Source organism: Apostichopus japonicus, chromosome 13 (assembly GCF_037975245.1).
Source record: "Apostichopus japonicus isolate 1M-3 chromosome 13, ASM3797524v1, whole genome shotgun sequence".
NCBI classification, from domain to species: domain Eukaryota; kingdom Metazoa; phylum Echinodermata; class Holothuroidea; order Aspidochirotida; family Stichopodidae; genus Apostichopus; species Apostichopus japonicus.
In genome coordinates, this window is record NC_092573.1 from 2,248,616 (window position 1) to 2,265,829 (window position 17,214).

At 36.5% G+C, this 17,214-nt stretch overlaps 1 protein-coding gene across 1 annotated transcript; it reads right to left on the reverse strand.

Annotated features, from left to right (window-relative positions):
• Positions 1-696: 696 nt before the first annotated feature.
• Positions 697-16,640, reverse strand: LOC139978553 (uncharacterized). Its single transcript, XM_071988856.1, has 3 exons — positions 16,570-16,640; positions 15,166-15,342; positions 697-2,357 (listed from the first exon to the last, which is right to left on the reverse strand). Exons 2-3 carry the CDS (start codon positions 15,200-15,202, stop codon positions 1,786-1,788), a joined length of 609 nt encoding a protein of 202 aa, XP_071844957.1. The 5' UTR covers positions 15,203-15,342; positions 16,570-16,640; the 3' UTR covers positions 697-1,785.
• Positions 16,641-17,214: the final 574 nt, after the last annotated feature.

A 17,214-nucleotide genomic window follows, 5' to 3' on the forward strand; every position in this document is an offset into this window, starting at 1 on the left:
TAGCAACAGCAGTAGCAACATCTGCAACAGCATTAGCAACTAGCAAAGATATCAGTAGTATTACTTGATTATCGCAATAGATGCTTTCGATTGACAACATCGAGATGATCTCGGTATTCTGAAGAACGGTCGACGTCATGTAGTGAGAGAGTTATCATGTAGATCTCTGGAGAAAATCTCCATATATATATATATATATATATATATATATATATATATGTGTGTGTGTGTGTGTGGATGTCCTCGGATGTGATTTCTAAAGAATCACTACGTCCTCGGAAGAATTCTATTGTATGGGGTATTGTTTGGGTTAGGGTACATGGATTTGAACAATGTAAAAAAACAATGGGGTCCTCGGTCTGAATGTAAAACAAACATGGGTGTGTGTGTGTGTGTGTGTATTTATATATATATATATATATATATATATATATATATTAAGATATAATATTAAGATATAATATAAAGATATATATATATAAATAATTTGTCTGATTCTGAGTAAAAAAATATATAAACGAGATTGCGTTAAGACCATTTACAGATATATATATATATATATATATATATATATATATATATATATATATATATATTAAGATATAATATTAAGATATAATATAAAGATATATATATATAAATAATTTGTCTGATTCTGAGTAAAAAAATATATAAACGAGATTGCGTTAAGACCATTTACAGATTTATTCATTTCACACGTATCGTAAAGATCGTTCACATATTTCCGCCCGTTGGCTGTATGGTGAGTTTTTCGAATGAAGCAATAATCATTGAAGTAACCATTCATTACTCATGGATATAAAAGAGTAGAAGTATAAACTAAGCTTAACTATGTACACTATATTACACTATGATTCGTGAAAAGAGCATCATTTCAAAAATTACTTTCATTTATCTATCCATCGCCAATGGAAGGCGGAATGGGCTTAATTCGTATATCCCACCTTACTCTCTGAACTTCTCGTCACATCTCCGTCCCTTGACACACAGTATATCTTTATTGTTATACTAGCAATATCCAATGATTTGATTAGTGACCTTTTTAACCTTCTCCGGGCGGTACTGTGTCATTTCTTGTTGATTCCGCTCCTCATAAATCCTCGGAATTCATCTTGTAAACACTTTTCTATTAATTTTTGACATGCTTATACGGCTTTTTGAAAGGTTGACACCTTTCGATATTAATGAAACAAATGTTCAAAGTAGCGCGCCAATATGTTCAAAATTAATAGGGGTGGGAGGGAGTTGTTTCTCGGTATGACAGTATCAAATTATGACACGTTCAAACGTCACATTAATATCATACTATAATGATATGATGATTTAACTGTAGGCATTCCAATATAACACTTGGCATCTCATTTTTATTTTTTAAGTTTTGCTCTCCGTATTATAATCCTGAATATTGTGAAATTAAAGTTTAACCCTCCTACCCCCCCCCCCCAAACCAATCCTCTTCACCGAAGTTTATTGTCAAAATATGCGCGTTGGCGAATTAAACAGTGTCTTTCTTTCAGTACAATAAAATCTCACTTCTCTCTTCACTCGGAAGAATTGATAAATAACTAGAACTTGAAAGTAGACACGATTCGCTCGTAAAATTTATCTGTTTCTTTTGAACGGTCACAACGCTAATTTTTTCCATTCTTCCTTTCCTTTCTTCATCCTTCTCAATTTTTAAATAGTGATTGCAAAGACAATTATGGTCTTTGTTATTCTTTCTTTCGTCTTCTTCATCTTTTTTTACAGATTTCTGTCATATTTTCACATTCTCAGTTTTCGAATGAGTTTAACCGTAGACGCGGTCAATGTTCCTACCAGGATTAAAATCATTGTGAGACCCGATATCATTACACCGAGACCAATCTTGCTTAAATAATCTTCGCCCCTTTCATCGTCTTTATCAATCCCTCCATTTCTACCGCCATCTTTTTCAACCGTATCTCTATCTATATCTATCCCTTCATTCTTCATATCAGGTTCCTTCTCAACATTTTCACCAGGTTCCGCCTTTTCGCGATCTTTATCTTTACCGTGGCCCCTACCATTCACTTTCGAGGTGGAGAATGTTGCTGCAGTTGTGACGTCAGCGTCAGTTATTTCGTAATTCCTGTCGTTCGCAAAGCCAACATAATCTTCACTAATACTTTTTTCGCCGATACTACTTTCAAAGAAACTGAAGTTTCCATTAAAGGATGATTTTTCATCAATGTAATCAAATGTATTTTTCATCAGTTCGTCTGTTACTAATTCACCTCGCTCCTCCTCCTCCTCCGACTGTTTGAGATGTTCGGGCCAACCAGATCCTTCTCGCGGAATTGGAACGCATTCAACAACTGTGAACAAAAATGATTGAAAGGTGCAGAATTATAAAGAAATATAATTAAATACATGGAGAGTTACTCTAAATTGTTTGCTGTTTTCTCTGTTGGTAAATCTCACAAGTTTCAATTTATACCTCTCTATTTATTATTTATTATGATACACACACACGATGTACCATATAGGTGATTATATGAACCATGTTATATCATGTCAAACAATCTGATAATATCAATTGTATAAAGTGTGAAAACTCAGATGATAGTTAATTCGTTTTACTGCAAGAGTTGATTCCTACAACCTAATTCACTGAACTTTAAAGGAGTGCCACAAAATGTAGCCGTAGTCATGTGAACCACAACGTCTATACATTTCGAGGTATACTATGACGTTAATAATCTGTTTCAGTGAATTATGTTCAATATCTATTTTAGGTCACATGACATACTTGAGTTAATATAATAATATTGATATCTCATTGCGGTTAACAAAAATGTGAGTATCGCGAGACGACCTACATTCAGATACATTCTGATAAATATCACACACGACAAGATCTAATATCGTCGCTGTTTTATTTCTATAGAAATGTGAAAGGGGGAATCACATTCGGTTTAAACCCACACATTAATATAAATACAAACAAAATACATCATTATTTTAGAATTACCGGTTTGAAGTTAAGTTTGAACCATTTCGGTGTACAAAATGTGAAAGGTTCGCAAACAATAATTCAGTTGCAAGCCTTGGAAGCAAAGCAGAATGAAAAATGAAAAAAACTACTATTGTTAGATATGTTAACATTTTACACAGGTAGCCTTGAATGTATGAATGTGTGAACGTGTGTGTGAGTTTGTGAGTGTGTGAATGTGTGAATGTATGGACGGACGAACGGACGGGCGGACGGATGGATGAATTGTATTTTGACCTCTCGTGGAGTTTACAGATCGAGTTAACCTGGCCAAGAACTGCTTTTCAAACAATCAAATTGTACTATTAAACTTTAAAAATGTAATATTATGACGTCACCTTACAATCAACCAATGAAATAGCTCAGTATGTAATAAATCCGGCTTTATCGACCTACATTATTCCTTATATCCGTAGGCAACAAAAATCATACGTGGCGCGGTAATTGCACCCATAATTAGGTCATGCGAATCGCTGTCAGCTTTCATTTTGAAGATGTAACGTTTTTTGTTGCAGGTAGCGCTTGTAAAATATCCTCGTTATTGTCCTCTTGCAATTAGTGTAACCAACCGTGCTGGAAGCTGGAGGAAGACATTTCACTGCTAACTTCGCATTGCCCTTTGAAAGCTCAGCGGTGGTTGGTTCATGCGTTCTTCATGTTTCGATAGCAGTTTGAAGCAAGTTCACAAGGTAATCAGTAGGGTAGGGGGTCCAGTCCCTAACGAGAAAGGCGATACCGATGGAATTTTGCGCCTGCTGCATGTTCAGCGTGATGCATCTGGGATAATGTAACACCAGAACACACTGTCATCAAATACACGGCATTCGATACTCCCTATACTGGTTTACACGACCTACCAATGACAAGGTTCTATGACGAACGGGGAGTTCTTGTCACACCTGGTCAGATTATTTTCGAAAGGTCTTAAAGAAATGGGTCAATGTACATTTTCTTTTTACATAACATTTATATCATGACTTTTAGCATGACCTTATTGCTGATGTACTATAGACCAATAACAAGTTCAAACTGAATGCTATTAACTTTTCTAAGGTTATTCCAGCTTCCATATATATCTTTAGGATGTTGCTTTAAAAGGCTATATTGATGATAACTTCAGTCGGGCTCCCAGTGCGGACCTAATTGTAAATGTTTATCGTTCTGAAACATTCAAGCAACATTCAATGTAACCACCAAGGTATACCATATATACAGAATACCCATACGTGTTCTTCATTCTTTATTTTTCTGTTGGTAGGGGACATTCCACGTGGCAATATTATGTTATATCTGGTGAAATATATCAAGTGATATATTTTTGGTGATAATGCATAAAAAAAAACCATATATGCCATTGGTTATTAAATAAGAGACCTCTATTAGTATAGGTTTGGATAATGATAATCTGTTTCATTTGCAAAGATCGGTTATTCGAAATTCAATTATAGATGATATAAAGATGTTTCCCCCGTATTTTGTGCAACTTGTACTATCTAACTATTATAACTATATGACATACAAAAAAGAAAACTTGAAAAGGCGGTCATGGACCAACACGTATAGCCTACTTTTTCTAACGTTTATTCTACTTTCATCCATGTTTTTTTTTTTAATTTCCCTTCCCTGCTGTCAAATATAACGTTCAATTTACCTACTTTTTTGAGAGGTACAACCTTGAATATGTCACATATAGTTGTATAAAAAGTACACCTAATCATTAGTAAACATCTGTTGAAACATCAAGTCGCCAATATTTTTTTTAAATCTTATTTTTGTGACCCCGGGAGTTTGGTCGGCCTTGAAAAATGACAGATTTTCTAATTAAATTAAATTTTTTGGTGGTATAATTTTCAAAGATTGTTATATCCCATATATAACAGCCCTAGTTTAAGACCAACGGGAATTTAAACTTTTTTTTTCTTCTTCTTCTTCTTCATGTATGAAAAATGTTTTGAGCGAGTTAAAAGCTGACGTCATATTGAGGTCATCATTCCTGTTTCTCAACTTTCTCGTGACACTGCAATTCTGTTAAAGGATTACCTTAGGCATAATTCTATTGTTGGTGTTCATGACCAGGGGTGGGCAGCAACTTGATCTTACGGGCCACAGTGGCATTTTTAACCTAATCGGCAGGCCACAATCCTCAAAGGAGACACCAACCCAACCATTATATTGGTAAATGTGATAGAGATATCATTCACGAACAACTACCCCAATCAGCTAAGAAAAATCTAATTCCATTTGGGAGATACTCATAGATTTAATATTCCTTCACACAGCAGGTTGAATGCTTGATCAAGTCATAAGTATATACGACATGCATCGAGCCATATGTATTTCAATTGGTTATGATTTTTTTAATTTATTACAATGATTATTTTCTGTGATGGAAAAAGTGAATGTTACTATAGCCGCCTTGGTTTTCAAGATAATCACCTTTAAAATATGCTAGGCTAGCTGCTTAAAGTGTTCATTTAAAGCTGCTATTCGTGTTGATTTTTGAAAGGACAGATACCGTTATAGATGCAAAATACAATGTTTCTTTAAGCCACCAAATCAAAGGAATCAAAAGTAAAGATCAGATTGGGGCAAAAGCGTCAACGATTTGTCAATGGAAAGTATAACATTGAGCCCATGCAGTGACATTAAAATTTGTTTTGTTTTGGTTTCTGAGGGGCTGACCTAGATTTAGTAAATTATAGTCATTGTGTAGTCCAGTTACTTGGGTTGAAGAGCACGTGATATTCGAGTAACTATTTTCTACCCCTCCCCCTTCCCTCCCCTTCCCTCCCCCTTCCCTACCCCTTCCTTCCCCCTCCCTCTCCAAAGAAAGTGGTATAGAATGGAGCCTGATCTGGCCGGTATAGCAGTGAGTGCATGTCGAATTTAACTCTCTGCCTACAAATTTCGCATTCTTAGACAAAATGACGTCACAAGGAGAGCTGATTAGATGTCCATGTGCTGTGTTGAACGGTTTCGCTCAATCCACCCCACCACCCACCCTATCTCGCTTTGATGAAACCGATTTGACCAACTGTCTTTTTTGGTGGCTGTGGGGAACAAAGACGAGTTAGCGCTGAAAGTAATTTTGCTGACACTATTTAAGCATATGTTGTGTTTCTATTTCTGAACTAATTTGCTGGGTCATATGTGGTTGCTTTGAACATGTACAAATTAGAAATAACTCTCAAGGCTTTCGGGTTAATTGTCTTTTAATCATGTCGTGTGTGGAATGTACATCACACCACGAACTTTCGTAAAGCGACCTAGATCTACAATAGTTTCATCACCTTCGAAATGGGAGTTCTACACCATTGGACTATAGGGGTACCTGTCAAAAAGATGATACATCTGTCGTATATTTAACAAGGTGAGAAGAAGCATCCATGAGGCTGGAGATGGGGACGAGACACAGTGTGACTGTAGGACAGAGGTGTATGGCGGGCCATCAGTCACAAATCGTGGGGAATCGACATATACCGATTTAAATCGACATATACCAATTTCCTTCGACTCAGACCAGTTTCTAGCAGCTTAAATTGACATAATCATCAATTTAAACCGGTAGAATGCCGATTTAAATTGACTTATACCAGTTTAATGCAACGTATCATCGATTAAAATCGGCATATTATCAATATAAACTTGTAGATGTCGATTTAAATTGACATATACCGATTTATTTTTAAAAAACGATCTAACTTGGTATATGTCGATTTAAATCGGTATATGTCAATTTAAATCGATATATGTCGATTTAAACTAGTATAAGTCGAATTACATTGATAAATGTCTATTTAAAATGACATTTACCGATTTAATTTGACATATCATCGATTTAAAATTGGTACATGTCGATTTAATTCGATGACATGTCGAATTAAACTGGAATAAGTCAATTTAAATCGACATCTAATAGTTTAAACCGATGATATGTCCATTTAAATCGGTAGAAGTCAGTTTAAGCTGCTAGACATTGGTATAAGTCGAAGGAAATGGGTATATGTCGATTTAAATCGGTATATCTCGATTCCCCATGATTTGAGACTGATGGCCAGCCATAGAAGCGGGCTAACCAGCGTCCGAGTACCGAGCACAACAGACTGGGTGCCCAATTATTTACATGCATATAGCTTCCTAATCAATTGATGTTTAGTACGCTGGTGCACACAGCAATGTTCCAACATTGTGATTTTGTCCATATATGCATGCAGGAAGGTATGCAATGTTGTTATTCATATAAGTGGGCTAAATCTCGAAACTTGTATTTTTTTATCGTTTGCAACTTACTTTTGGAGAAGAGGTGTTTTACTAGTATTTAGATAGGCCTCTATACTTTTTTAAAGAAAAGTCACAACGATAGAGCCTTGGCAGGAAAACCATGCAACTTGATTCACTTTCAACCCAGGTTTTCGAGAGAGATGTGCACGAATCGCTTCAGAAAGGAATATAAAACTATACACCAGATCTTGGTTAAAGTGACATTCATTCAATCATATCTCGAGTTAGGGGTAAGATATCGAGATGGGATGCTTAATTAACGATATGAAATAGTTTTCTCCACAACATAAGTGCTACAGCTTCTATATCATTTGGAATGTTCTTTAGCCTGCCATGCTGACTGTTATATTCTCCACCAAAATGTTATTTTCTGAGGTTGACATTGTCTTTCGCTAATGGATCATTTCAAGCAATAAACATTTAGCAAACGATATTTTCAGATTGAAAATGCTTTGATATGAACTCACTGTGCAGTTCACCGGATACGCTCTTAAACCATATCTCAAATTTGAAACTTCGCATCTTCGAGATAAAAATGTAATGCTGTAGTTTGAAACAAGGTCCGAATTAAGAATATAGGGGCAAGGCAATTGGATGTTTGTTGGGTCAGAATGGGAGAGCGGGCGAGATTATTTTGAAGGGCACCCACTGTTGCAAGTAGCCTGTATATAGGTGGTACGGTTAGGGCACCGACGGGAATTTAATGTCTGTGTCGCCGGTTCATTTAGAACCCTGGTTGAAAATTTAACGACGCATGAAAAGTTACTCCAAAATGTGTTACTCACTAATTTAACTTCACATGAATTTCTCTTTGATGTTAAAAAACAGAGAGAAGGGACAAATTCCTTAAAATCGACTTATCAGGACGCATGCGCATAAAGTGTACCCGTACTGGATAACTTCAGCGAAATTCGTGAAGCACAAGTGTAATGTTATTAGATATGCACTGACCAATACCCTTATGGACCTCCACTTAGTGGTCTGACATGTTACGGTTTGACCATATAAAGCCTAATATGATGGGAATATACTTTGAGAAATTTTGAACTTATTAAAATCAGAAGTATTTTGCTCTCTCACACGCTTTGCATAATTATCGCAAAAGATCACTATCAAAATCAGAATTATAATTTAGATGTCATCACTAATCCATAAAACTTATGATATCGTTTGGTTGATTTAAAGGGATATTCCAGTGGCCGAAATGTAAGACATATCTTTCGCAATAATTACTTCTTAACTAAATCAAGATATCGTTGATTGAAGTTTGACTGTCTGGACCCTGGATTCTTCTAGTAATTTAGATTGCCGTAGATGATCTGTGACGTCATCACGGCAAATGATCTTCGACAGCTCAGGCTTTCCAATTGTGGTATTCTTGTTGATTTATCTTTAAAAATGTGATTGTGTGATTATGCGCCAGGCTGTCAATGTTCCATATATCTGGAAATTTTGTAGAATTATTATCTTTCCCTCTGGATATATATGAGACTTAAATTATTTTAAAGAAAATCAAAGACATTCTTAGCTAAATTGCCGTGATGACGTCATTCGCTTAGCTGTTGCCAGATAAAATATCACCAAATTTGAAGTAAAAAAATCATATTTTCTCCCTACATTATGCTATGACTATGTGTTGATTTTTTTTACCTAAAAGATGCAGACAATTTCCAGCTACTGGGCAAAGCAAAACAACTACGGTACCCGGAATACCCCTTTAAGTTTCCTTTACCTAAGGGGTATAACCACCTGCGTGGTTGTAATTAAATCTGTAACAAGTACGGACAGATAAGAAATCAATCGACACCTTTCTGCTCCTCATAAATATCAAAATATTAAAAAATAAAAAAAAACACCGAGTATTTGAGAACGGAAGGATATATCTTGAAGGAGTCCTTCGAGAGTACAAAGAAAAACAGCCAAATAATTGTACTTCACCGATTGATCAAGATCAACAAAAAGTAATGATTATATTTGGAAATAGAGAGAATCCGTGTGAAACATTTGGAAGAACATTCAAACAGAAACTATTTGATCCCTGTCAATTTAAGCTCTCAGCAGAATGGTCAAAACAAAACGTACTATAGGTAAAAGCGGATGACTTTAAGCAGAATATAAGTCTTGTCCAAGGCAAGTGCAGCAAGTGCAGACGCTTAGCTAAGCTTCTATTAGAAGAAAAAAATTCTATTAGAAAAATTGGAAATATTTCTGAAAGCTGTAAGATGAAAGCTGAAAATGAAATGCTAGTAATATTTCTATATCATGTATCCCGATAAAGCTTTAATGAAATATGTGTCGATCAAACGCGAAGATTGATTAAAATGGTGACTTTGTGTATATATATATATTTCGTAGAAACACTGCTGAGTCAAGCACGTTCCGTGTACAGCATACGGCCTTAGAGCAAACTTTTCTGCGGCCCGCAAGAAGTTTTCAGAAACCTATGAATGCGGCTTACATAACTTTATTGTGGAAAACATGCAATATGTATAGGCCTACTATGTCTATGAAAGGTCACTCTATGCTTAGTCGATAGATGTTGGAAACCCTTAACCAGTTTACTAAATCTCCGTTAAGTGTACAACCTTGCACGAAAATCAACTTTTTTGTTATGCTAATCTGGCCCACATCGGACCTATTTTTGGAACTTATCTGGCCTAATCTATAATGGAAATAGGCTATCACACAGTGTTATTATTTCCTCCTCGGATTTGCTCCTCAATATTCCTTAAAGAGAACAACTATAAGCCAGTTGGTGTAAAAGTAAGTTCTTTCCTCTTGAAATGACGGTTAAACTGCCCGCTCGGCAGACAACATCACGTTTACAATTTCACAGACTGTTTTAGAGTGACAGAGAAGAAGCCCATCTCTGAACGTTCCATATATATATATATATATATATATATATATATATATATATATATATATATATATAAGTTATGTAAACATTATATTCTTATTGTACATTTATTATAATAATAAGTTTCGAACGAAAATTCACTGAAATTCGCAAGGAAATATCTTCAGAAACATATTTCATTGTGAAGTTTTATAAGACGTAAACTGTTCAGCGTATGTTTGAATAAGAAACGATATTGCGTGTTATCAAAAACCAGTGAAATATATGCAAAGTCTGGTGAAGTGCATAGTCAAGACGCAACGTGTACGAATAATATAGCTACCTGGTGTACGTGGGAGCTGTGTAGCCTGCATGGCAACTTGTTCGTACCGGTATCTACGAACCACACACCATATGGACCGGTTGCGCGAGAGATGCACGAGAGATGCGCGTGCTGTTACCTTGATGTACAAATATATACAGTCAAATAATCGTAATAGTCTAACGCTTTCGTTGCATTCAGTTTGGATCTATGATTTCAGCCTGACCAAGTTATGTTATTTTCAAAACATTTTTAATCATATATAAATATATATATATATTTATATATATAATTTATACATAAGTATAAGTATATATATCCTTTTTATGCTCTAAAGGGACCTCGACAATTGACGAATTCAGTGTGAAGGTCAATGTAGTAATTTGAAGTACGACACCTGAACAGTACCATATATGCCATTGAATGGTTGTTCGAACGCTATGCGCATTGAATGCATGCCAGCAATACCTACTACTATTACGGATTCCCTTTAAGCAGATATAAAATGGGCCATAACCTGTTGCTATTGTTTACCGGACATATTACTTCTGTTTTGTCATTATTACAAAATCTGCTCAAGTGATTACACTTTTAACCTATATTGCTGTAACGTTGACCTCTACCCTCAACTACAAGATCTGCTCTCTGCATGAAGGCATATAAGTCGCCATGTGTTCTATCAAAACATCGGATGTTCTTCGCCATTTGCGTTTCATACGGCGCAGTTTGTAACTTAAAGGTACGTTCCGGTGACAGACAAATAGAACGTTTGCAAAGAAGACAATGATATTCCACAATTGCTACGAAACACCATCTCAACGTCTTTGTTTCTAACACGAAGTATAACAGATCAATGGGTAAACAGAGAAAGTAATCTTCCGCTCCACTGCCATGATGATATGATGACTCATTCTTCTGTTGCCAGATACGTTACATTTATATTTCGTGATTGAATAGCCTATATACTTTACAACATTGTTAAGAAACAATTAACTTTTACATCAAATTTAAAATACATCATAAATATAAAAACGAAAAAATCTCTTCGATTCTGTTTTGGTTGTTTCTATTGTTGAATTAAAAAAATAATAATTAATCCGCTTCATTTGGAAGAATGAATTGCAAATTTCATAATATATCAGCTCCATTTAACACCTTAAGTAGGGCCTCGTTAATGACGACCTAACAAAAATCACTAGAATCCGAAATCGACATTCAAAAGAAATATCAAAATGTTGAACTCTCTTTGAGTCTTTGTTTCTATTATTGTTTAAACAATGATGAAGTTCTCCCTTTGTTAGGGGAGGGGGGGGGGGGTGGATCTTCTACAATACGTATTGACAGCTCATCCACCTTTTGTTTCACCCTAATATAGAACCCCATTTAATAAAAGTTTATTCAGGATTGCAATCTCCTCCAGTGACTTGATTAGAATTTTTTTCCCTGTCAGCATATAGATGTGATGTCGCAGTTGAATGCTTTCCTTTTCAACGTTACATAAATATTTTTATGAATATAGAATATAGAATTGTTGGTGCTGTCCTTCTGTGACATATAGTGTATTGCGCCAATGCTTTTTTAAATGAATAACCGAAGTATGTAACCCTCCCCCCCCCCCCCACCAGGCCCCCTCTACCGCAGTTTTTAACACACCAAAGGAATCATCTATCTTTAAAAACAAAATTGGACTTTGAAATGTCAGTTCTTCTCAAATGGCTGCTCGTGTTAGCAACAGAATAACGCCTCCCGCCGTGCCAACATTCTAGTAGCTAATATACCGTTAAGTTATTATATTAGTATCACCAGGGATCTGCCATTTAGAGCTCGCCGATATAACAACAGATGTTTAGTAACTCAAAACAATCATTAACTTGTCATGTATAGGTTGGCACTTTACCACTTTCATATTAGATATGGAGGGTACATAATTATGTAGCTATTACAATATTATGATACACTATATATGCTTATTTGACGTCATATGTCTTATAAGAAATATGAAATACACTTTTGAAGTTATATTTCCTAAGCCTTATACGGTTCACATTCCCAATGCAAGGAGACTAGGGTTGAGAGTGGGTCGTGTTGTTTGCTTTTCGTTTTCGGGCGACCTTTCATTGATATATATTTCAGCCAAGACTATGCAGGGGCGTATCCAGGATTTTCCAATAGGGGGGGGGGCGTCAGGCATGAATGATCGCCGGGGGATGGGTCGAAGGGGAGGGGTGTACAATTTTTGCTTTCGAAGAAGGGATGAAATGCAAAATGGTGTCATATGCATGGGCGGCGATCCGTACTTCCGAGTGGGGAGGGGGGATATGACCTTGTTGACTATCTAAGCGTAGCGCCACCATGAGTTGGCGCGAAGCGTACAAGAAAATTTTGGGATTAACAAACCCTCTAGATGGCCGGAAACGGCACTTCCCGAGGTTTCCAAGCGGCATATACCCAACTTTAAAATAGGGATGTCATGTCCGAAATATCTCATAATCAGGATCCAAAATACTTTTTTTTTTAATTTCGGGTGTTATTTTGGGAAAATTGCCCCTGTCAATCTTGTTTCAGGCGCAACGTTAGAATGTTCGAGAGCTCTTTTATTCGATGAAGAAAATGGCCTCATGCAGGCTATTATAGGCCTATACACATGCAACACACAATTACACATAGTTAAATTCCTAGGTACCGATTGCTAGGGCATCCAGGTGAAACGTGTATTAAGCATTACCCTGGTTACATGAGATTCTCAGCTGTTCGAGGGAACATGTACGTGTGTAGGCCTACTATAGGGCCTATATGAATACTATGAGGGTGCATATATGTACTATATCAATACCGTGGGCGCAATAATACATTTTGTTGTAATAGGGCCAATGAAGCCTACAGTCAACTATTTTTGCTTTATAAAGACGCTTTATTTGAAAAGATCGCACTGCGTTTATGGTAGGCGAGAAATGAAGCTAAAAAAGAGCCGTACATTAACGAAGATGCATAAATGTAGGCATGAAAATATTCTTATCCCTGGCATTTGGTGGGGGGGGGGGATATGGTGCATTACATCCCCTCCACCCATTTTCAAGGGGGATATATCCCCCCTCCACCCAGGATCGCCGCCCATGGCCATATGTGATCCATTTTTCGACCTTAATAATAAGCAACATTTCCAGTAAATATGGACACAAAATGCACAATTTAGTATGGCTGGCATGTCACTTAGTGTTTATAGTGATAATACAAACACAATTACCATCTATGTTTCTAAAACTATTATGCCGCCGAACTTCGCCAGAACCTTTTTTTGGCAAACAAAAAATAAAGCATACGGGATGGGGGGGGGGGGGGTGTTGAGCGATCACCGACATCTCACATAAAGGTCGTCATCAATTTTTTTTTTTTTTTGCTAAACTTTTTTTTTTTTGGTGACGGCCAATAGGGGGGGAAATGGCCCTTTTTTTATCAATTAAAGTGGTCCTAATATATACTTAATCTAACGTACGTAAGTTCAGTTGCTCATAATATACAATAACAACAAGTCAATAGAAACACATAAGAGTGTTAGGACCTCAAATAATGCTTTCAGAATGTATAAAATTTTGTCAAGGACAAATGATGTTGAATGTCATCCAATGATACCCTGTTATTTATATGAAGTTAAAAAAAATGGTTGAATTATTTCGATTAATAAAAGCAATGGATTGACATTAAGATTTAAGGTTGCAGCTAGGAGCCGAAGTCATAATTAATTTTATCCTAAAAGGGGTCTTTCACAACTTTAAAGCTGAACACCTTCAAAATCAGAATAGCTGTATAAATAGCATTCGCACTCATTTGTGCTTTATATATATATATTCTTGGAATATAACATATGTCACGTTTTAAGAAATGTCAATCCTGGATGCGTAAATATTAATATCACCCTCCCCCTCCACCCCCACCCCCACATACAATAACCACCCCAATTGCCCTGGCGAGGTATTTTAACCACACAATACCCGGCATACTGTATCACATCTTGAAGTCTTGTATATACGTTGGGACGTATAATATAAAGTATATATTATGGTAACAAGTTTCATTGGCGAAACGAAGTCAATTAAACGTTTCATGAAATTCAATGTAAACCAATCGACTGTGTTTCAATTTCCATGATAAGGCTACCCTTAGAATAGTTCATGTCAAAGGTCATTATGTGAAATCTCATTTGAATAACGTGGCTTAACCCATCAGGCCAACAACCAGAGGGCTGGCCAATGTATGTATATAGGTTAAACTACTACAGACGCAAAGCCACCGACAAAAAAAAGGCTTACTTCATAGAGGCTTAAATCGAAATGAACCATAAACAGAGGGGTTTAACAGCAGACCAGTATAACTCTCACCCTTTACCTGTTTCCCGGTCAGTAGCCTACTCATTATACTATATACTATTACCTTAACTCCCATAAGGTCCATAAGGCATGAAGGGAACTTTCCGAGAGTATACCAATTGCTAAGAATTACTCATATAGTTACTCATACAGGACATGCAGGCTAGAGAACAAATTCCCTTGTTAATGAACCCTCCCTTCCATCTTCCCATTCCACCCCTCTATACCTTCCACTCCAGTCCTCCCCCTCCCCTCCACCCCACCCCTTCCGCGCACAATTTACTTCCATCCTCTCCCTCGTTAGGTAATCATGGTTTGTACTTACCGGTGATTAAGAACAGTAGATGAAATAATTTCGCCATGACTTTTTAATAGGTTCACTTGATCCGCGGAATATTTCTAAAGTTTTCTTCCAGATTAACCTCTTCTTCGTTTACACTCAGTAAAATGAATCGCGTAAAAGTACAGAGCTAGATCTGGTCACTTCTGAAAAATAAATCGGCTTTTCAAGATAGAAAAATGAACTTCATGGTACAGGTTCACTAATATTTTAAATCCCCATAGTAACCAATAACAGCCCAAAAAGTTTAACAGTAAAAGGCCTCGGGCTTTGACACAAAAAAAATCGCGTTACTCGAAGAAAAAAAAATGGTAAAAGAACGGTTGGTAGAATCTAGAGTCTTGTGGTCCGGGAAACATCCAAGGCCATCATTGAAGAATGATAGCCAAGCCAATAGGTATATATATATATATATATATATATATATATATATATATTATTTGGGGGGGGGGGGGCTTCTCCAGGTATGTCAATGTGTATTTGGGGAATGGAAACAACCTTCGTGAAAAGATCAACGTCAGGTTAAACCAATCTCGAATCGTCAATATAGCAAACGACGGAAGCGTTTACACTAATTAATCACTTGACATGTTTCATCTCCATACAGTGATGCTGGTCTAGGTCAAAGGTCATCAAATCGGCCCCCTGAAGTATATCACCTGAGGTATTTTATTATATTCATTCACATTAAAGAACTGTTAAGCTTTGACCTATCGTGGCTGAAAATTAAGTTCTTTTGGTGATTATACGGCTCTATATCAAAGAGGATCTTCAACTAATATATATATCTATTTTGGTGAAGAATGTTTAACATCAAAACTGGCAACGAAAGCCAAAAAGAAAAATCAGAATAAATTCCCCTTTCTTATAACAAGTTCGATTGTTATGATTGCATTTTAAGGAGACATACACCTTACCCGGCAGTATTGGTCTACGTGATCGAGAGAAATGTATTGAACAAGTTCACTGTTCTGCTGGCCTTTATCGCGCCCTCGGATAATTTGACCACTTTATGGATAATATATGGTGGGGTTGGGTGGTGGGTGGTGGTTGGTGGGAGTAGATGGTGGGAGATTGTTGGTTTTGGAGTTACCTAGTGATTGGTACACTGCATATCTAATTGCTGATCTTGCATTTAAAACGAGGCACAAGCCCCCCCCCCCCCCGCCCCACCCTTCACGCCCTCAGCCCATCACCGTTCTCCCATGTGAGCTGAGTTTGTCGATCAAACATAGATAGTAAGGAGTATGCTTTACATGAGTGTTAACCGTTTGATTCTGTTAAGAGTGGCTTACAATTTTCATTTACTCTTCGTTAAAAATTTGGTTGAAAGATTTTCTTATGTATTAAATTGATGTCGTTTGTAAAAAAAAAAATTAAATAACATACCAATATTTCGTGAGTAAATGCTCCTGAACAGCTTGATATTTGCGGTTTGGATTACCGTGCTTAAATTGTCATTGAATATTCCTGCTGTGCGGACTCATCGGTTATATTTACTCGTACTTTTCATTTGCGTAGAATTTTCCCTCACAAGGAATAAAGTCAGTGCTCTTCGGGCACCCGAGTATAGACCCCTCACTGTGATCCGCTACATCTAAGAGCCTATATGTACCGCTGTGTTAGGTTATAGATATATCTCTGGGGGAGGAGTTATATTGTTAGGAAGAGCTACGTCCCAATTCCGTTACATAGGAAACTATACAGATAAAATGATACCTATCGTATATATAGGCCTATGTGAAAAACATCGTTTAATATACTTCGTTAAAGGCTATGTGATCAACGGTTGACTTATTCCTTATAATCAAGACCTAGGTGTATATCTAATACGGTAAAGGATTATAGTTGTTTATGTTTCGTTACTATGGAGTTATATCTTTGGATACGCATGTGTAAATATTCCGTAACCGAATTTGTTACGTGCGTTCTTCCGTAATTTCATACATATACTATATAGAGTACAATATAAATGATAAAATCTTGCATTAATTTCACCGTAGGTATGCTAACATCTTGGGGGGGAAATCCATT